Consider the following 22500-nt stretch of genomic DNA (forward strand, 5'->3'; position numbering starts at 1 on the left):
GCCTGTTAGACACTGACCAATCCCAGGCCTGTTAGACACTGACCAATCCCAGGCCTGTTAGACACAGCTCTAAAAGTCTAACACATGACTGTACACAGTATGCGAAATGACATGGGTGACAGATGAATATGATTGGAAAGCCCACCTGTCAGTCAAACTTTGCCTGCATATACTGATCAATAGACCTTAGAGGGTTCATATATTACCAAACATGTCGCAACTATGCAATTCACTAGTTCACACAGCAGTGCAAACATACACACACACACAAACATACACCCTGATGGAGGTTTCTCTCATGCTAAAGTCATGAATGCACGCACAGAATCACACTGGACAGACACACACACAAGCTCACACACACACACACACACACACACACGCGCGCGCGCGCTCGCTCACACACACACACGCTCGCTCACACACACGCTCGCTCACACACACACACACACACACACACACACACGCGCTCGCTCACACACACACACACACACACACACACACACACACACGCTCTGTCCTGAAGGACCCGACCTTGTCGAAGTGGTTGAAGGAGGCGCGGTACTCATGCAGCTGCTCCTGGCTGATGCCCTTGGCGTCACGCGTCAGGATCTGATTCTCGATTTCGTTAATGGTGCGAGCGATGGTGGTGAGGAGCTGCTCCCAGCCTACACGCAGATGCTACAGAGAGAGAGAGAGAGAGAGAGAGAGAGAGAGAGAGAAATAGAGAGAATAATTCCCCATTAACTGGACTGTTTGTAGGTTTCCGCTGTTTTACTGATTTACTGATTATTATCTTTTGTTTGCCAGACAGACAGACAGACAGGGGAGAGGATGAGAGGAACAGGGCAGAGGCCTGACAAACATGGAGCCAGAACGTGAGAGGATGCAGAGACACTGGAACATGTGGACAGAAAACACAGGAGAGAAAGAGAGGAAGCGTCAGAGAGAGGGGAAGAGTCAGAGACAGGGGAGGAGTCAGAGAGAGGGGAGGAGTCAGAGACAGGGGAGGAGTCAGAGACAGGGGAGGAGTCAGAGAGAGGGGGGAAGAGTCAGAGAGAGGGGGGAAGAGTCAGAGAGGGGGGGGGGAAGTCAGAGAGAGGGGAGAGTCAGAGGGGGGGGGAGTCGGGGGGGAAGAGTCAGAGAAGGGGGGGGGAAGAGTCAGGGGGGGGGGAGTCGGGGGGGAAGAGTCAGAGAAGGGGGGGGGAAGAGTCAGAGACAGGGGAGGAGTCAGAGAGAGGGGAGGAGTCAGAGAGAGGGGAGGAGTCAGAGAGAGGGGGGAAGAGTCAGAGAGAGGGAAGAGTCAGAGAGAGGAGAAGAGTCAGAGAGGTCCTGAGAGAGGTCCTGAGAGAGGCGGCAGACCACAGAGGGACAGCAGGACAGACTGAGGATGGGAGGAGAGGAGGGCGGTACCTCCATGGTGTAGGTGGTGTATTTGTTGTCGAAGATGAGAGCCTCCTGGATGAGCTGGTGATCTCCCTCCAGCTGGTCAATGTTGGGTTTGTACTCAATGATGCTCTGCTCATACTGACGCAGGTGAGTCAGCTGGTCCTCCAGTGTCCCGTTCATCTCAATGGATATCCGCCCAATCTCCTGATAACACACGCACGCACGCGCACACACACGCACGCGCACACACACACACACACACGCACATATTTAGGCTACAGTCCCAACAGTGGGAAAGGGTTACGTGGTTCTAAATGTTTTTAGTGTAAATATGGTCTAATCATTCATTCATCCAGTCATGGAACTGTCACAGAACTGTCACCAATAATAATACAGTGAGACAGAGGAGTGGTTGCCTTCATGTACCATGGAAAGCAAACTTGACAAAGTCAAACATGTGTCTCCACACTTTTATACCTCTTTGGTGATGGTAACAACACCCCTGAAGTTACACTAGTTGTAACAGTCAGGAGAGTGCTCTATTTGTTTCTGTGCTGAGATCATTTGGACAGAAATATTGACACAGAGAGACAGACATCTCTCCAGTACCTCCATCTTATTCTGGATCCAGGGCCCGACCATGTTGGCCTGTGAGGCAAACTGGCGTCTGAGGTGGTCGTTGGACTGCTGTTTGCTCAGCTCCTCCTGCAAAGCCTGATCACGCTGAGGCACCAGCTGCTGCACCTGCAACAAACGGACACAAGGTGGCGCCAAAGTCAACCTCAAACACACCAGGCTGTGGAGAACACTACACATGCAGCCTAAAGCACTCTGCCTCACAATGAAGACCAATGCACAGACAAAGACTACACCCTAATATGGACTGCTAGAACAAACATGGGTCAAACTGTTTCAGTGCGAAATGGCTGTCTGACTATCACAATGTCCGGCCAGACAAAGACACCCCAGCAAACACAGGAACACAGAGAGAAGTGCAGAATTAAATCACTATCTGTACAGGACACCTCGGGTTAAACTTGCAATCCATTTGCACAGTCTGTAAAACCTGCATTTTACTTCGTTCTGTTCCAGCTAAAACAGGCAACTGCTTAAACATTCAAGATCTGTTCAAACAAGTCACTGCTTCTCCACAAACCTGGTGGAAAATCACTGAAGAAACATGACAATCTGCCTTTAACCCGGTTCTCACGCACACAGACACATACGCACCTGTTCCCACTTGCTGTTGATGCTCTGTGGTGTGATGGTGGTGTAGGGGTTGGTGCCACTCAGCTTGATGCCGTTGTATTGGGCGATTTTCTGTACCTCAGCCTGGATGGCCTGGATAGCCTCTCTCTCTTTATCTGCCTCAGGGAGAGTGGATTTAAACTGCTCATGGGCTGTGATCAGACCCTGCAGAGAGACAGAGAGAGAGAGAGAGAGAGAGAGAGAGAGAGAGAGAGAGAGAGAGAGAGAGACAGTGTGAGAGAAGGAGACAGAGAGAGAGAGTGAGACAGGGCGAGAGAGGGAGACGGAACGAGACCAAGAGAGAAGGACAAACAGTTCTTACAGTATCACAGCGATGGTCAGGTTGTGTGTCTTATCACCACACATACCAGTAACACTTTTTACTCCCATCACACAAACCCAGAGCGATGACACAGACTCCTGAGAGGAGCAGAGATAGGGCGTGGTTCACACCTGGATCTCCTCGATGTTGTGCACGATGAACATGTCCTGCAGGTCCTCCATGGCTCCCTCCATCCAGTTGTTGAATGGCGCAGCCCTTTTGGCGTACTCCAGGTACAGCTCATCGATCGACTCCAACTGCTTCTCTGTCCTCTGCACCGCGCACACACACACACACACACACACACACACACACACACTTTGTATAACACACTGCTTGTGTATGTGTATTTTTTAGCAAATACTACCAGTGACTACACATACCTGCTCAGTTTCAGTGACTCTGTGCGTGTGTGTGTGTGTGTGTGTGTGTGTGTGGTGTGAGTGTGTGTGGTGTGAGTGTGTGTGTGTGTGTGTGTGTGTGTGTGTGTGTGGTGTGAGTGTGTGTGTGTGGTGTGAGTGTGTGTGTGTGGTGTGAGTGTGTGTGTGTATGTGTGTGGTGTGTGTGTGTGTGGTGTGTGTGTGTGGTGTGTGTGTGTGGTGTGTGTGAGTGTGTGTGGTGTGAGTGTGTGTGGTGTGAGTGTGTGTGGTGTGAGTGTGTGTGGTGTGTGTGTGTGTGTGTGGTGTGTGTGTGTGGTGTGTGTGTGTGCGTGTCTATTCATGTCTTTGTCCAATTCCAGTCACTCTGTGTTCCTGAGTGTGTGCACATTACTGTGTGTGTGTGTGTACGAGCATGTGTAACTCCCTGTAGCTCTGTTTGTGTGAGCCTGTCTAACTCTCTTTAGCCGTGCCTGTGTGTGTGTGTGTGTGTGTGTGTGTGTGTGTGTGTACCTCCAGCGATTCCCTGCGGCTCTGTGTGAGTGATCCCAGAGTATCCCACTGTTCACAGATCTTCTGACAGCGAGCGTTCACACTGGGTGAGTCATAGTAATCCAGCTCACTGAAATCACAATGAGAGACAGCATTACACTCTATTACAACTCTTCACTGAAATCACAATGAGAGACAGCATTACACTCTATTACAACTCTTCACTGACATCACAGTGAGAGACAGCGTTACACTGTTACAACTCTTCACTGACATCACAGTGAGACAGTGTTACACTGTTACAACTCTTCACTGACATCACAGTGAGACAGTGTTACACTGTTACAACTCTTCACTGACATCACAGTGAGACAGTCTTACACTCTATTACAACTCTTCACTGAAATCACAATGAGAGACAGCATTACACTCTATTACAACTCTTCACTGACATCACAATGAGAGACAACGTTACACTCTGTTACAATTCTTCACTGAAATCACAATGAGAGACAGCGTTACACTGTTACAACTCTTCACTGAAATCACAGTGAGACAGTGTTACACTGTTACAACTCTTCACTGAAATCACAATGAGTCAGTGTTACACTCTATTACATCTCTTCACTGAAATCACAATGAGAGACAGCATTACACTCTATTACAACTCTTCACTGACATCACAATGAGAGACAACGTTACACTCTGTTACAATTCTTCACTGAAATCACAATGAGAGACAGCGTTACACTGTTACAACTCTTCACTGAAATCACAATGAGAGACAGCGTTACACTCTATTACAACTCTTCACTGAAATCACAGTGAGACAGTCTTACACTGTTACAACTCTTCACTGACATCACAGTGAGACAGTGTTACACTGTTACAACTCTTCACTGACATCACAGTGAGACAGTGTTACACTCTGTTACAACTCTTCACTGACATCACAGTGAGACAGTGTTACACTCTGTTACAACTCTTCACTGAAATCACAGTGAGACAGCGTTACACTCTATTACAACTCTTCACTGACATCACAGTGAGACAGCGTTACACTCTATTACAACTCTTCACTGATATCACAATGAGACAGTCTTACACTGTTACAACTCTTCACTGACATCATAATGAGTCTGTGTTACACTGTTACACGACAATGAGTTAGTGTTACACTGTTACATCTCTTCACTGACATGACAATGAGTCAGTGTTACACTGTTACAACCCCTCACTGACATCATAATGAGTCAGTGTTACACTGTTACATCTCTTCACTGACATCACAATAAGAGACAACGTTACACTCGATTACAACTCTTCACTGAAATCACAATGAGAGACAGCGTTACACTGTTACAACTCTTCACTGACATCACAATGAGACAGTGTTACACTGTTACATCTCTTCACTGACATCATAATGAGTCAGTGTTACACTGTTACATGACAATGAGTTAGTGTTACACTGTTACATCTCTTCACTGACATGACAATGAGTCAGTGTTACACTGTTACAACCCCTCACTGACATCACAGTGAGACAGTGTTACACTCCACAGCCTGTGTTTCAACTCTTCTCTTTCATTTACACTCACTCTTTCACTCTCTCCTACTTTCTTCTGTCTCTCTCCCTTCCTCCACCCAGTCCTTTCCCTCTCTGCTCTCTATCTCTAGCCATCCTTCCATCCCTCTCACTTACTTTAACTCCTGTGCTATCGCAGCAATCTGCTCCACGCGGTCCTGGTGAGCCGCGAGGTCGCTCTCAAAGGCCTCGTGTTTCCGTAGCAACGCCTTTACCTCAGACAGAGAGGCAGTTTCGTAGTCCTTTTGTGTCAGCATGGCTTCCTTACCTACTCACACACACACACAGAGACAGACACACACATCAGAAAGTATTATAATGAAAGCAAAGCTGAAGCCAGATAAATCTAACAGTGTCATAAACAAATAAGGCAGCAAAAGTCTGTGCTAGCATTGCAGCCTCTGCCAACACAGCTGTTCTGAGTTCATCTGCAGACCCTGTGTCTGTCTAGTCTCATTCCTGAACAGTCAGCATGTTAACAGATTTTAATCCACCCTCTTCTTCTACCAAATCCATTTAACCGTAACATGTTTGCTCTTTCAATCCTGTATCCAGTGCTAAGGTTCTAGGTTCTAACTCCCTGCTGGAGAGGGCGACGGTACCGTCGGTCCAGGACTCGTGAATGGCGGCTTTCTGTCGGAACTTCTCTGCCAGGTGGTCCAGTCTCTCCAGCCGGCGGATCTCATTCAGGAGCCACTCCTCATAACCTTTCTCCGCCCCCTCCAGGTTATGCCACGCCCCATTAATGTCCTGCAGACAGGAGAAAACAGACACAGAGTTACCCTCAGGGCTGGCAACTGAGAAGTGTGTATGACAGATCACAGTACACAACAAAATCAGACAACAAAACACTGATATGTGACATTCAAGGGGTGTTTATGTTAATGAGAAACTGCTACAGGATTTTGAGTTTACAGAACAGTGTTCTGGATGTGTATTTAAACTACACAAACATTCAGAGCAATCTCTTAGTCTTCAACGATAACTGTACAGTAATTCAGCCTTGATATTCTACTCTGTCTGTCATTAAAGGACAGGCATCGGTCACTTGGCAACAGCACAGCAACCGCGGCCGTCAGCGAAACCACCGTACTCAAACATTTCCAACACTCGCTAAATGCAGCAAACGCCTGAGGCAAACTCAAACTCAAACTCAAGCTCAAACTCAAGCTTAAACTCAAACTCAAGCTTAAAAGAACCTGAGTTAATGCCGTCCAGCGTTAACCACCGTATGTCCGTCTGAACTCAACTAAGGCTCACTGTCAAAACGTTAGGGTTAGGGTTAGGGTTAACACTGGCCATCGTTTTCTGTTCTGAACCCGAATCAGGGTGTCAAAGCAAAGCGGTTCTGGCTGTCTAGGAAAAGGCAGTGAGACAGTGAAAGCTCCTTCCAGACACAGCGCTGTAGGCACGGGCGTGTCCTCACCGACACCATGCGCCCCTCTGAGGGCATGAAGGCAGGTCTGTTGCTGAGCCGCAGTTTGGTCTGCAGCGTGTTGAAGTTGATCTCCAGCTGACATTTCTCCTGGACTTTGGGCGGCTTGTGGACGCGTCGGTAATCCCTGAAGTCCTCCAGCTTCTGCTGCATTTCTGCCATCGTCTTCTCCGGCGCGCGGTTCTCCAGCCAGGGGATGGTTCTGCGAATCCACTCCAGCAGCTGTGGGAGGCAGGGACAGGGGGCAGGGACAGGGGGCCAGGGACAGGGGGGCAGGGACGGAGAGGGAAGGAGAGACACTTAGTGTTTTAGCCTTGCATAGGGCGGTAAAACAGACAGGCAGTTTACATCAACAGACTGATGAGGAATCGCGTTCACTCACATCACTAGCCAGTTTCTCATAGTCCTCCATAAGATGCTCGTTCTCCTGGTTGACAGCAAGCACTTTGCAGATCCTATTGGCGGCTGTCTCAGCCTATCAGAGAAGAGAAGAGTCAATGTGCTGTAGTGATTGGACCCAGTATGCCACAGCTAAGAGGTCTGACCTATGTTTCTGCAGGATGACTGATGACTCTTTGCCAATCAGATGTGAGTGCCTGCCCCTATGTGCTCTGTGTGTCATTCTCAAGCTAACTACTTAACTGCAACTTCAACCATTTAACCATAACTTAAATCGTTTAACCATAACTCTCACAGGAACAGTTTCTCAAAACCATATACCAGCCAAAGTTTAAGCGTGATTCAGATGCTAATGACCCTCTGTTGTCTGCATTAAACAAGCCTAATGTAAAACTCACACACTGCTGAAACTCAAAGGAGCTAATGACTGAAGTTCTCTGTGATGAATGCTACACATTTAACAGTTGCACCTTTATATTTCAGACGGTCTTGAGTCTCTGTAATGGCGTGTTTATCTGTGTATTAATGCCATACTGCTGTACACTGCTCTGGTCTGTGTCTGACTAGTTTACCAGAGAAGCATCACTTCAGCTTAAGGAGAACAGGAAAAACCTTTTGTTTAAAACAAACAAAAAATAAATAGTACGAAAACCATAAAACTACTGCAACAATACACAATTACCAGCTGAAGTCTTACAGCATATTTTAGCAAGTTTATCATTTACCAACATATGTATTTCTTCATGGTCGATTAATTTATAGTATGAAATTGAAATCTAATAGGAAAGCGACTTATTAATCCTAACACACGTGGCTGTTGTTGTGTCAGCACTGTGTTGAATGTTTCAGTGCATGGTTACAGAGAAATCACCGGTTTTATTTTCCACACGTTCAGTGGAGAAACACAGGTTTAGCGGTGAGCAGATCTGAAGCAACACCCGTTACACAAGACTCCTTAAAGTTGTACAGGTCAGGCAAAACGTTAAACGACAAAAACACTCGCAACTCAATCTGAACATGCGCTGTTACGATTTAAAAGTGCTTAACACATACACACACCTGTGCGTGCAACTTCACTCTGTCATAAGAGAAATTATGGTTATTTGACAAAACTAAACAACAACAACAACAACAACCCCTTAACAGTGACTAGGGTGCCATGCTAGCAGCAGCTACAGTTAGTCTGAACACGGTGTAGGCTAGCTCCACACAAGGTGGTTTTTTTTTTTTTTTAAATGATAAAACCGCATGCGTTCTCTTCGCTCAAACCAAAACCCCAAAAAAAAGCGTTCACATTGTCCTGTACCGCTTTGTGTCACCTCCCGGGGGCCTCGCTATGGCGCTAACTATCACTGAAATACACAAAGTTCACATCTGCATTGAGACTCAGCGCTAACAAATTACAACAGCCCTGAACAAACTACTACAGTACATTTGTTTGGTGCTCATTCCAAAAAGAAAAACAAAAATCCTAGGCATACATGTTTAATTACATTAAATACATCATTAAAGATATTTGACACGGTCCACACTGACACATAACGTCTTGCTATAAAGTTCTGAACACCATCTTACTGATGCACTTTACTATTAAACACACTTCCATACACACAAACTCAGAAGCCAATACGGTTTCAGGCACTGAGCGTTAAGTTACTATTGATAGTATGTGTAAGAGTGGACCGATATATACACACACATATATACATATACATATGTCACATAGCAAATGTTACTCCTTACATGTTTAGGCGTCATTAAGTGTCAGATAAGACAGATACTAAGACCCCTTAAGATAAATGATGATTTTCCATCTGAACCTTGTAATCATATACATGTGTTTCCCATAGATATTCAGTCAGGAAAAAAAAAAGACCACAGTAACCATGACAACTGCAATCTGCACAACCATGAGAGAATTCATAAAAAAACAAATTCACAAGTTTTCTTTTCAGGGTTTTTTCACTCCAGTCAGAATGCCCATACCACACTGCTTTCATTAAAAAAAGAAAACAACAAAAAAAAATTTGAAAGGTATTGTCCGTACACCAATCACTACTATCAAACTGAAGTTTGTCTCACACAGGTTCTCTGTTGGGTTTTTTTTTTTTTTTTTTAAACCAAGAACATACTTAGGGAAACACAAGTATATGACCCCTCGGCTGAGAGAAACCAAATACAGGAGGACGGTTATTAAGATGTGGTTTGAGTGGCGGGGGGGGGGCGGGGGTGCGTGGCAGTTAGAGACCAGGAGTCATCACAGCCGTGTCCCTGGCCTCCCCCGTAACCTTTGCTGCGGTAGCCTTAGGGTTTCCGGGGGCCAGGGGTCAGGCGTGAGAGGTCAGGGTCGCTCACCTTCTGTGCGCCGGAGAAGGCGTGATAGAAGCAGGAGACGTAGGTCATGATAGCCTTTTCGTCAGGCCGCAGTGTACCCACGATGTCTAGAGCCGAAAGGTCAGACCAGAGAGAGAGAGAGAGAGAGAGGGAGAGGTGCGGTGAAGCAAAGCAACCCAAAGCCAGGGTGACCCAGCAGAACAGTCTGGTGTAGGGATTCGCTGGAGACAAAGCACCCGCCTGGTTCCTCCACCTGCCTGGTCGCTGTTAGTGAACTATGCCCAGTGAGTGAGTGAGTCAGTGAGTGAGTGAGTGAGTGAGTGATCAAGCTGAGAAAGAGAGAGAGAGAGAGAGTGTGTGTGAAAGCCTGTCTCAACGAAGCGGAAGGAGTCTGCCACAGGTAACAAGGACAATGTCAGGACCTGCACACACACCATACCCTATGTGCTCAGCCAGTCCTGTTTTCTCAGCAGGACCACAGAGCCCTGGCTCAGGTGTGTCTGTGTGTTTTTATATATATATATGTATATATATATATATATATATATATATATATATATATATATATATATATATATATGTATGTGTGTGTGTGTGTGTGTGTGTGTGTGTGTGTGTGTGTGTGTGTGTGTGTGTGAAGAGTGGAGTGTCCTGATCAGCCCATTCTCCGCTCTTCCCACGATTGTTGAACAGAAAGCCACGCCCGAGAGAAGCTGAGGTGCAGGTTTAGGGTCATGGGGTCATGGAGAGAGGTTAAAGATCACACTTTTTTGGGGGGGGGGGGGGGGGGGGTACCTTCTGTGCTCCAGAAAAGGCATGGTAGAAACTGGACACATAGGTCATTATGGCTTTCTCATCCGGACGGGCAGTGTTTACAATGTCTGCAGGGAAAACATCGATTACACACATACAAGGACACGGGACAGACAGCCACCGTCGCTATGGTTACACACCGTAGCAGAGCTCGTATACACACACATACACCATTAAGACAGACATACACCATTAAGACAGACATACACCATTAAGACAGACATACACCATTAAGGACACACTGGTACACAGCTGTGGAATGACAGAGTTACACACATGCATAAACAGCGCAGACACACACACACACACACACACACAAATAAACACATAGGCCTAGTCACGATACATGACGGAGCTTCTAACACAAAGGCACACACACACACACACACACACACACACACACGCACACACACACACACACACACACGCACACACACACAGGAGCTGTTGACAGGGGAAAAGTGATGGGGATTAAGGAGAGAAAGATGACAGCGAAGAGACTATGTCTGAGATTTGAGAGGTTTGGGGATGTGTGTGTGTGTGTGTGTATCACATAAATAAAGAGCAATGCAGGCTTTAGAATCAGAAAGGAACCACAACCTGGAAATACACACATACAACACCACACACAGCCCAACACAACAACCAACCATCCACACCTACAACACCACACGCAGCCCAACACAACAACCATCCACCCACACCTACAACACCACACACAGCCCAACACAACAACCATTCACACATACAACACCACACACACCCCAACACAACAACCATCCACCCACACCTACAACACCACACACAGCCCAACACAACAACCAACCACCCACACCTACAACACCACACGCAGCCCAACACAACAACCATCCACCCACACATACAACACCACACGCAGCCCAACACAACAACCATCCACCCACACATACAACACCACACACAGCCCAACACAACAACCAACCATCCACACATACAACACCACACACAGCCCAACACAACAACCAACCATCCACACCTAGAACACCACACGCAGCCCAACACAACAACCATCCACCCACACCTACAACACCACACGCAGCCCAACACAACAACCATCCACCCACACCTACAACACCACACACAGCCCAACACAACAACCATCCACCCACACCTACAACACCACACACAGCCCAACACAACAATCATCCACACATACAACACCACACACAGCCCAACACAACAACCAACCATCCACACCTGCAACACCACACACAGCCCAACACAACAACCATCCACACCTACAACACCACACACAGCCCAACACAACAACCATCCACACCTACAACACCACACGCAGCCCAACACAACAACCATCCACACAAGTCAAAACAGACACACAAGCTCTCCATCTCACTCTCACAGATATACACACACAATGTCTCACTATGTCTCTCTCTCTCACACACACACACACACACACCTATGCGCACACACACACACACACACACACACTCCATACAGAGATCAGGAGAGGAAAGAGGGATCTGGTACCTTCTGCATCCAGCATCTTGGGGATGTCCAGGTATTTCTCTGCCACTTCAAAGGCGTTGTTCAGGTTGGTGACAGGATCATCCTGCAAACACAGACAGCACTCAGCATGGGCGCTCACACACACACACACTCTCATACACTCTGATCCCAGTCACCTCACTCACAAACCCAGCTTCTAACCCAGTCAGAGAATCTCAGAACACACAGGTAAACCTTTAGCTTCACATCTCACAGATTTCAGCCTGTCCCACCAGCCTGGTCTTAACCATCCAATACCAGAACTGTCTATCAGCCACCATATTCAGTCTATGTCATCATTACCAAGCCTGGTTTACAGATGAAACACAACTCCAAATGTGGGATTTGCATAACCTTAAACAGGCAGACTGTCATGCCCTGATACTGACTGTGTGTTCCATAAAGAGAGGACATTTCTCTCCTCTCTCTCCCCGGGTCTGATTCAACTGCCATCTCCACAAACTCTGTGCATTTTGCAATTAATGGAGATCATATCTCGACTGTTTGTTTTAATTCTGTTTACATTTCTCTCCTTCTTATCTGTATTGCTTTGGAAATGTTTTTGTGATTGTTTTCGGACACAGGGAGATGTTGGGGGTGAACTGAGGTCACTGTTACTTAAGGTGTCACCTTTCTCAGCTTGTCATAATCAATGAGCTCAGGCCTGTGTCTGTGGATGAGAGCGTTGAAGGCGAGACCATCCTTCCAGCTGTGAGAGACAGACAGAGAGACAGAGACAGAGAGAGAGAGTCAATAAAATTGGCCAAACTGACTGTTTACACATTGTGTGTCAGTTGTAAATTACTCAGTATCACTTTGAAGAACAGAAGCAGGCCAGACATGAAGTTACCAACAGAGGGCGATATTTCACACGGTGCTATTTACTGACCGGTGTGCTTTTATTCAGCACAAAGTCATCATTTAGATCATAGAGGAGCACTGGTCTGAAATCAGACAGTGGTGTTTATCTGAACCTACCAGAGGAGGGTGGGTGTGAGGGGGGAGGGTTGAGGTGTATTTGATCAACTCAGTCGAATGTTATGTGGTGTATTTGATAAACTCAGTCAAATGATATGTGGTGTATGTGATGGACATCAGTCGTTTGTTATGTGGTGTATGTGATGGACATCAGTCGTATGTTATGTGGTGTATGTGATGGACATCAGTCGTATGTTATGTGGTGTATGTGATAAATTCAGTTGAATGTTATGTGATGTATGTGATAAACTCAGTCGTATGTTATGGGTTGTACTTGATGGACATCAGTCATATGTTACGGTTTTCTGTGACTGACTGAAATGGGAGGTGAGTCTACCTGATGTGGAAGTTCTGCACGTTGACATTCTTATAGGGCGCGGTCTTCCTCTGGCACCACAGAAGCAAACCCTCCTTAGCAGAGGTCTCTGTGAGAGAGAGGGAGAGAGAGAGAGAGAGAGAGAGAGAGAATGAGTATGGGGGGGGGCTGTGAGGACAGATAATGTAACTGGAGAGGAGGGGACACTGGAGATGTGGGTATCAGGTGAGTGAGTTTAGGAGAAGTTAGAATATCTCTCACTCTCATTCTCTCTCTAAGGCCTAAAAGCTTATTACAGGCCATAACGTTGAAGCAGGCACGTGCATATAATCTAGTCAGGGAAAAGAGACACAGCCTAGAGACCATGCTAACGCAGTCAGGAGATTATCTGGGTTCAAATGAATTAGTGGGGAGTGATATCTACTCTACCTCATCAAACACATTCACTCACTTATCCTCTCTCTGATGCACCTTTCAGTCCAAAATGACACAATAACAAATGCTACATATATACATATATACAGACATGTTAAAGCGCTTTATAGAAAGAGAATAAATATTCATAAACGTGTGTACATATATACAGACATGTTAAAGCACTTTATATAGAGAGAATAAATATTCATAAACGTGTGTGTACATATATACAGACATGTTAAAGCGCTTTATAGAAAGAGAATAAATATTCATAAACGTGTGTGTACATATATACAGACATGTTAAAGCACTTTATAGAAAGAGAATAAATATTCATAAACATCTGTGTACAGTATGTATATACAGTATGTATATATGTATATATTGCGTGAGAGTCTGTTGATGAGACAGACTGGAGAAAGACCATGTGTTTAGTGAGTGAATATGAAACTGCAGGATGTCAGAGGGGCAGATTCTGCGTGGGGCTCTAACATGCTTGCGTGAGAGTCTGTTGAAGAGACAGACTGGAGAAAGACCATGTGTTTAGTGAGTGAATGTGAAGTGTGTGGGGAGAAGAGAACTCTAACCCTCCACAGAGATGTCCTGAATGGCAAAGCGCAGGATTATGGTCCAGATCATTCCCAGAGTCATCTTCACGTTTCCATCCACAATTTCTGCAAACAAAACCACATCAACAGGTTACTCTACTCTCCTCAGCCATTGGTCAGTGTGGTATGGAGTGAGGTTTGCACAGTAATCCACCTCAGAATTCTAATTTACATCTAATCATAGTCGCTTTAACACACCTAGTGAGCCAGAGTAACCAATCATGTTATTCTGAACTCTGGGCCTTTGTGAGAGTGAGGAAGGCCTCAGTGGATGTGGGAGTGGCCTAGCGTTGGTAAAGGTTGTATGTGGGCGTGGTTAACTCATCCGTGCAATGGATGGGATGAGGGGGTCGGGGAAATTAGTCAGAGAGGGGGCAAAAGGTCACTGTCATAGTATCGCTCCGTGGTTCACACACTCATTCCTCTCTGTGATCTACTGTCTCAGACATTCAGACACACACACTCACACACACACACCCACTCCCTCACTCTGACCAGCCAACTGCTCTCCATCATTTATCAGGACAGTCTCTATGGCCATTGAGAAAAAGCATGTGTCTATGACAGAGAGACAGAAATATGGAGTAAGTGTGTGTGTGTGTGTGTGTGTGTGTGTGTGTGTGAGAGACTGTGACTGCAGATGCATCTACCTTCAGCTCCGATGGACACCAGTTTGACTCCTTTGCTGGCGATGAAATCCAGGGCTTTGTTGACATTGTTGATCTTGTGGACTCTCATCTTACCTCTCTCCGGCTTGGGTAACCTCTCCCCTACACACACACACACACACACACACACACACACACACACACACACATTTAGCTGACAAACTCCCAACACAGCAGACTGAGGTTTCCACTGCATCAGCAGTGTACCTGCAGGGCTAAAGCATTTCCATACAGAGAGAACATTATAACACACCAGGATTAACACCATCTGCAACACATGCACAAACACACACAACAAAAAACAAAGACAGACAGACAGACAGACAGACAGACAAAATTGACAGCAGGAGAATGACATCTCATTATTCAACGTTTTCGCCCGTTCTATAAAGTGTAGTCCACATCTGCCGTTACCATGGTGCTCTATCAGGGCATCACGTCACGTACACCCCTACGCATCATTCCTGTATGTTACAGACCGGCCGTCAGTCAAGACAACCCGTCTGTCTTCCCCTTTGTCTTTCGTCTTTGGTACAGTTTTTTTTTTTGTCATTTGGAACTGTCTGTCGGAGTGACCGACAGAGCTGGTAAAAGTCTGTTGGTGTGACCGACAGAGCTGGTAAAAGTCTGTTGGTGTGACCGACAGAGCTGGTAAATGTCTGTTGGTGTGACCCACAGAGCCGTTAAATGTCTGTCGGAGTGACAGAGCCGTTAAATGTCTGTTGGAGTGACAAAAAGAGCCGTGATTAGGGACTTGAGTCCTGCCTTTTCCTTTTCTCCTCTATTTCTGCTTCTCTCTGGTGTTTCTGGAGGCGAAAAAAGCAAAGCAAGTAACCTAAGAGCTGTGCTCTGAGAGATGCCTGTGTCCACAGACAGAAAGGTCAAACGGCTGTACACAGGCATCTGGCCACAGCTGGGCCAGACAACAGCTTTGATTCACAGTGTGTGTGTGTGAGTGTGTGTGACCACAGCTGGGCGTGACATCGGCTTTGACTCAAGGGCTGAGAGATAACTTCATATTGGCTTGACATCTGTCTCTCTACTGAAAACCACATTCATAATCATCTATTGAAAATACACTTAAAGATATGGCCCAGAGAAGTGAATGTATAGAACACTGTTAGGTGTGACATTCTGGTGTGACGACATGTCCAGATATTTCCATCTGAGGGTGTTAGGACCCATGGCCTTCACAGGCCCTGGACACAGAGACAATGTCTTATTCAGTCTGGACACATTCTTCCCTGTGTGTGTGCCAGGCAGCCTCCCACATCACACAACCACACACACACACACACACACACACACACACACTGTCTAATCTGGGATGGTGAAAAGCTCACATCACACACACACTGTCTAATCTGGGATGGTGAAAAGCCAACATCACACACACTGCTTAATCTGGGATGGTGAAAAGCTTAAATCACACTAACACTGTCTAATCTGGGATGGTGAAAAGCTAACATCACACACACAATGTCTAATCTGTGATGTGAAAAGCTCTAGATATAATCTTCAGAGATTACACACACACACTTTACTGACAAGGCATGTTTGGGGCTGTGTGCGTGTGCGTAAAGAGACCACTGTAATCACAGTCCTTTGACAGACTGACAGACAGTACTGATTACCCAGAAGCACCACCAAACCTGTCCCTGTCCCTAACCACTATAACCCATAGAACGCTGCGGTTCACTGTTACAGACACCGGCCCGTAAGTACTGTAACCTTTACCTGAAACTCACATTCTTGGCACCAACATGTACAGGCCTTTGGCGTGTGCCAAGACCACAGCATAATCAGTGGTCGTCTCCGAGTATCGTATACTACCAGTCACAGGGCGGTGTTTTTCCTCTGGCAGGAGACAGAGCCCAGTCTGTTTGGCCCATAGCAACAACCTTACTGCTGCACTTCCACTGTGACCCAAGAGCTGTTAAAACAGCCGCCAAGTGTAGGATCAGCAGAAAAACCAACAGTGCCATTTACAGTACTGAATATAACTGTCAAGTTCAAACAAAAAACCCCTACACTTCCTGTTCTGCCACAGGGTTAGAAATCTACAATCTTCCACAGAACTCTACAGTTTCTAACAGTTCCTGTCAGAGTGTGAAGAGAGACTGACGACACTCTTCCAGTGCAGAGATCTAGTTTTTATCTGCACGGGAAAGACCACAGAGGTCCAGTCTTTATCTGGACGGGAAAGACCACAGAAGTCCAGTCTTTATCTGGGCGGGAAAGACCACAGAAGTCCAGTCTTTAGTTGGACGGGAAAGACCACAGAGGTCCAGTCTTTATCTGGACAGTAAAGACCACAGAAGTCCAGTCTTTATCTGGACAGTAAAGACCACAGAAGTCCAGTCTTTATCTGCACGGGAAAGACCACAGAGGTCCAGTCTTTATCTGGACGGGAAAGACCACAGAGGTCCAGTCTTTATCTGGACAGTAAAGACCACAGAGGTCCAGTCTTTATCTGGACAGTAAAGACCACAGAAGTCCAGTCTTTATCTGCACGGGAAAGACCACAGAAGTCCAGTCTTTATCTGCACGGGAAAGACCACAGAAGTCCAGTCTTTATCTGGACGGTAAAGACCACAGAAGTCCAGTCTTTATCTGGACGGTAAAGACCACAGAAGTCCAGTCTTTATCTGGACAGTAAAGACCACAGAAGTCCAGTCTTTATCTGGACGGGAAAGACCACAGAAGTCCAGTCTTTATCTGGACAGTAAAGACCACAGAGGTCCAGTCTTTATCTGGACAGTAAAGACCACAGAAGTCCAGTCTTTATCTGGACGGGAAAGACCACAGTAGTCCAGTCTTTAGTTGGATGGGAAAGACCACAGTAGTCCAGTCTTTATCTGGACGGTAAAGACCACAGAAGTCCAGTCTTTATCTGGACGGGAAAGACCACAGTAGTCCAGTCTTTATCTGGACAGTAAAGACCACAGAAGTCCAGTCTTTATCTGGACAGTAAAGACCACAGTAGTCCAGTCTTTATCTGGACGGTAAAGACCACAGAAGTCCAGTCTTTATCTGGACGGGAAAGACCACAGTAGTCCAGTCTTTATCTGGACAGTAAAGACCACAGAAGTCCAGTCTTTATCTGGACAGTAAAGACCACAGTAGTCCAGTCTTTAGTTGGATGGGAAAGACCACAGAAGTCCAGTCTTTATCTGGACGGTAAAGACCACAGAAGTCCAGTCTTTATCTGGACGGGAAAGACCACAGTAGTCCAGTCTTTATCTGGACAGTAAAGACCACAGAAGTCCAGTCTTTATCTGGACAGTAAAGACCACAGAGGTCCAAACTTTATCTGGACAGTAAAGACCACAGAAGTCCAGTCTTTATCTGGACGGGAAAGACCACAGTAGTCCAGTCTTTATCTGGACAGTAAAGACCACAGTAGTCCAGTCTTTATCTGGACGGGAAAGACCACAGAAGATCCGGGACTGACGGAGAGGACAGAGGAACAAGGCTTCACACTTTTCTAGAGCAATACCAGAGCATGCGGCTGAAGGTCGGATTGGGAAGGACTCGGATTGGGATCGTGGAATACTGACCAGATATGACCTCCAGTAGGAGCATGAGTTTGAGGCCATCCCGAAAGTCCTCCTCGATGTTCTCAATCTGTGTTCCGGCTTTCCTCAGGTGGGAGTTACACCATGCAGTGAACGTCTGAAACAGACACACACACACACACACACACACACACACACAGGTGAAGTGAGTTCCAAGGGAAACAACACATATACACAGGAGACAGTCAATACACGGAAAAGAACTTCGGTTCCAACAAACACACAAGACTCCACGGGGTTGCCGCCCATTTCCGCGGCGACCTTCCACCGACCTAAGTTGACAGGAAGCTTTGAAGTGTGTGCCTGTGTTTCTGACTGATATTAGGTTGGTCTGCAGATTGACAGGTTGGCGAGAAACGATGCTGCCTGGTAAAACAGCGAGCGTGGAGCTTGTGCTGGTCTGTTTAGAGACATTTCATTTGATTTCACTGGATTCCAACAACCACCCCTGTTCCTTGGCACTGGCCTGTCTTTGCTGAAACCGCTTATGCTGAATGAATGGCTACTCCCCCCCTCCCCCCCCCCCCCCCCACCCCACTGTAGGTACTTCTCCATTTACACTGATGTGTGAGATTCAATTGTGTCAATCCTCTCTCTCTCTCACACACACCCTCTTAATGCCTGTATCTTGGGCTCCCCCCTTTCTTACAACCCCCCAGCCTCTCCTTCATAAGTATAACTCGCCCTCTGAGCCCCCCCCGTTAGTGTGGTTGTGTCGTGTCATAGGAAAACATTTTGACAGGGTGGCAGGTCACTCCGTAACACTCATTCACTGCCTCTCTCTCTCTCTCTGTCCGCTGGTTAACACAAAGAGCCCATTCAACCCTCTGGATAATGGGTCTCTACACACTCCCCCAAAGAGGACAGGGCACCGGAGCCAGAGAGGAGGGGTTAGGACCCTCATACAAACAAACCAGCCATCCATAAACAACGCACATGCACACGCACACACGCACACACACACACACGCACACACGCACACACACAGACACACTAGAGGAGGACACAAAGCCTCACACAAATCATAGCATCTCTGCACCAGACAGAGCCCCTAACGCAGATCTGTAGGGTTAAGGTTCATGTGTGTTAAGACTAGAGGGAACCCTGTGCTGTTGTGGGGTTAAGGTTCATGTGTGTTAAGACTAGAGGAAACCCTATGCTGTTGTGGGGTTAAGGTTCATGTGTGTTAAGACTAGAGGGAACCCTGTGATGCTGTAGGACTGATGTGCTGGTAGTGACGTCACCAGTTGTCCAGTACTCCACTCCTGTGCTGGTGACAGTGGTTTACAGTAAGAGTCTATTGCCCTGTTTCATTACAGAGGCACACACTGACTGGCACAGCGGGCTGTCTCAGACAGACATCACTCTGTCCCCGACAGGCTGGACTGGACAGCATAACACTATTCTGTGGAAAACAGTAAAACAGTCCACATTCATATAATCCCCAGTCAACAGCGACACAATCTTTTATATTAATCTGTAGCATTACCTTATGGCACGTGGCTATCAAACCCTATGCAGTGGATATGTGTGCGTGTTACTCTAGGTGCCTGTGTGAAGGTGTGTTATACAAAGTCTCCTCTGTTAATTACCACACCCTGCAAAGGAACGAACTCAAGACGCAGTCATACTCTTACTCTCCCTCTCCTTTTCTCCCGCTCAAACGCACGCGCTCACACACACGCTCACACACACGCTCACACACACGCTCACACACACACACTCACACGCAAACACGCAGGCATACACACACGCAAACACGCACGCGTACACACACACACTTTCCCTGACTCTGTGCGTTCGACTCTAAATCAAACAAGCGGTGCATTTCTGACACAGACAGGTGAGGGTGTGGTCATACCTGGAGAGAGGGAACCAAACATAGTGTGTTATCTCACAACTGCTCAGCATTCTCTGAATGACTCTGCCACACACACACACACGCACACACACACGCACACCTTTAACCCCACAACCAAAAATCAGGCTGTACGTTATACACTCGAAGACAGCTGCCAGGCTTACACTCTCACACAAACACACAAGCATGAATAAGCACTTTCTCACACACAGACACACACACACACACGCACACACACACGCACTTCATAAACACAGGTTCCCTCAGTCTCTGAACACAGAGCACAGATGAAAAGAAAGGCAAGCTCAGACATGCACAGTGCTTTGTTATGGGAACGCAGTGAAGTCGAAAAACCGTGATTAGGAAACACACACACACACACACACACACACACACCTATAGGAGAGTAAATCAAACTCTGAGCATACTGCACACAGGACTTTCCTACTGAGCTGAGAGTGAAGGAGCTCCCGTGTGTGTGTGAGGTCAGAGGACAGTTTTTAATCAGTCACTCAGTTCGAAACTGGAAAGAGGGCAGCATGAGAGCTGAAGCGACAGTTTCGACTTAAAGAAACCATTGCTGGGCCGTTTAGACTTGACGTGCTCCTGACTAATTAGGTTTCAGGTCGGAGGATAATCTGGAATTAAATTTGAGGTACATTTCTGCGCACTGGTCACGTTCTCCAGGTCCACAGACCGTCTGAGTCAGTGTCCTGTCTGTCCGATCAAACAGCACGACAGGGTATCACACTGGAGTCCCACAGCAGGACAAACACGGGAAGAAATAATAGCCTTTAGCTGAGACAGGAGGGCTGGTACGATGAATTCAACTCAAAGATCTCCAGAGCTGCAGCTCCAACACCACTCTACACATGGACTAAACATGAAGTCACTGAGTCTGGGCTCCTAGAGTCAGTAAAACGACCAAACTCAACCAGATTCCTCAGACAGGATCATCTCAGCCACTATAAGCCAACACTTCCCCAAAGCCTACGCTGGCCTGCATAGACACAGTCTACCAGACATCAGATAGAATCATCTCTCTCAAAACACGCAACCAAGCCCATTGTTTCAATGGACAAAAAACAAAACAAAAACAACAAAAAAAAAAGTTTTCCCCTTAGATGACACACACCCAGCTGCCAAGTTCCTCATTCCCAACAGGCATTTTACTTCATTTTTTTTCTTTTTTAAAACTTTTTACTTCCCTCACTCTATGATTCCATGTACCAGAATAACAGAAGCAGAAGCAGGGGGGTGGTTTACTCACGGCCTTGTCCCACCCCCACACCTCTGTTAGCCTCATTACCTTCCTCCATTTCCTTCACTTATTCATTTTCACCTGCACTTTTTTCTCTGTATATTTCAGCCAATCAAAAACACACAAACCATGATATGAGGACTCTCTCACACACACACACGCGCACACACACGCTCACGCACGCACGCACACACACTCTCTCTCTCTCTCTCTCTCTCTCTCTCTCTCTCTCTCTCTCAGAGTCGCACGCACACACACACACACACAACCAGCTGTGCTCTTCCTGTGCTAACAAGCACAGAGCCAATGTGAAACAAGCATCATCAAAAACAGAGACCTGTTAGGGAACACACGGCTCAGAGTGGACCAGGGGAAGAACACACACACACACACACGCTGTCTTCTGACAAACCCTGCCATCTTTAGAGGTCCTCCTGCGTCTCTCTGGGCAGCGCCGGGCCGGGCCAGTGCAGCGGTGTGTCCTCGGGTCCAGGCCCTTTAAGAGGTCTGTCGCGTTTAAGCCACGTCTGTTCGTTACAGCTAAACGTAAAAACGCAGTCCCACAACTGGAGCATAGAGACACAGCACGAAATCCAGTGATACACAACAACAAAAATCATCCAACTACAAACTGTTTTACACCGGTGTTTATTTTCTATTCACTGACGTTCATTTTGTTTGTGTATTATAATAACAGTAAAGCTACCGCCCTAACCCCCCCCCCCTTCCCCTGAACGTGCATTAACCCGGTAGCATTTCTCACACCTGAGAAGTTCACCCATTAAACCAGAGCCTATCCATGTCCCAAACACAGGCTACACCTCTCTAGTTATCTACCCATCCATCCATCCATCCATCCTTCCACCTG

At 46.7% G+C, this 22500-nt stretch overlaps 1 protein-coding gene across 6 annotated transcripts in view; it reads right to left on the reverse strand.

Annotated features, from left to right (window-relative positions):
* actn4 (actinin, alpha 4) overlaps window positions 1–22500 on the reverse strand; it is a 45070-nt gene that overhangs the window by 3937 nt on the left and 18633 nt on the right. For 3 of the 6 annotated variants that reach the window (XM_030778492.1, XM_030778488.1, XM_030778487.1), the window contains exons 2-18: window positions 18493–18607; window positions 14915–15034; window positions 14244–14330; window positions 13261–13348; window positions 12576–12654; window positions 11928–12009; window positions 10380–10465; window positions 7234–7326; window positions 6843–7073; window positions 6019–6166; window positions 5534–5684; window positions 3850–3958; window positions 3091–3231; window positions 2620–2802; window positions 1999–2133; window positions 1414–1593; window positions 535–681 (exon numbers count right to left, since the gene is read on the reverse strand). In XM_030778492.1, coding sequence (XP_030634352.1) covers window positions 535–681; window positions 1414–1593; window positions 1999–2133; window positions 2620–2802; window positions 3091–3231; window positions 3850–3958; window positions 5534–5684; window positions 6019–6166; window positions 6843–7073; window positions 7234–7326; window positions 10380–10465; window positions 11928–12009; window positions 12576–12654; window positions 13261–13348; window positions 14244–14330; window positions 14915–15034; window positions 18493–18607 — 2175 coding nt within the window. Of the gene's footprint in view, window positions 1–534; window positions 682–1413; window positions 1594–1998; window positions 2134–2619; window positions 2803–3090; window positions 3232–3849; window positions 3959–5533; window positions 5685–6018; window positions 6167–6842; window positions 7074–7233; window positions 7327–9605; window positions 9692–10379; window positions 10466–11927; window positions 12010–12575; window positions 12655–13260; window positions 13349–14243; window positions 14331–14914; window positions 15036–18492; window positions 18608–22500 lie in introns of those variants that run through there. The other 3 variants (XM_030778491.1, XM_030778489.1, XM_030778493.1) reach the window with 2 other exon arrangements.

The sequence above is a fragment of the Chanos chanos genome, chromosome 6 (genome assembly GCF_902362185.1).
Source record: "Chanos chanos chromosome 6, fChaCha1.1, whole genome shotgun sequence".
In the NCBI taxonomy this organism is placed as follows: Eukaryota; Metazoa; Chordata; class Actinopteri; order Gonorynchiformes; family Chanidae; genus Chanos; species Chanos chanos.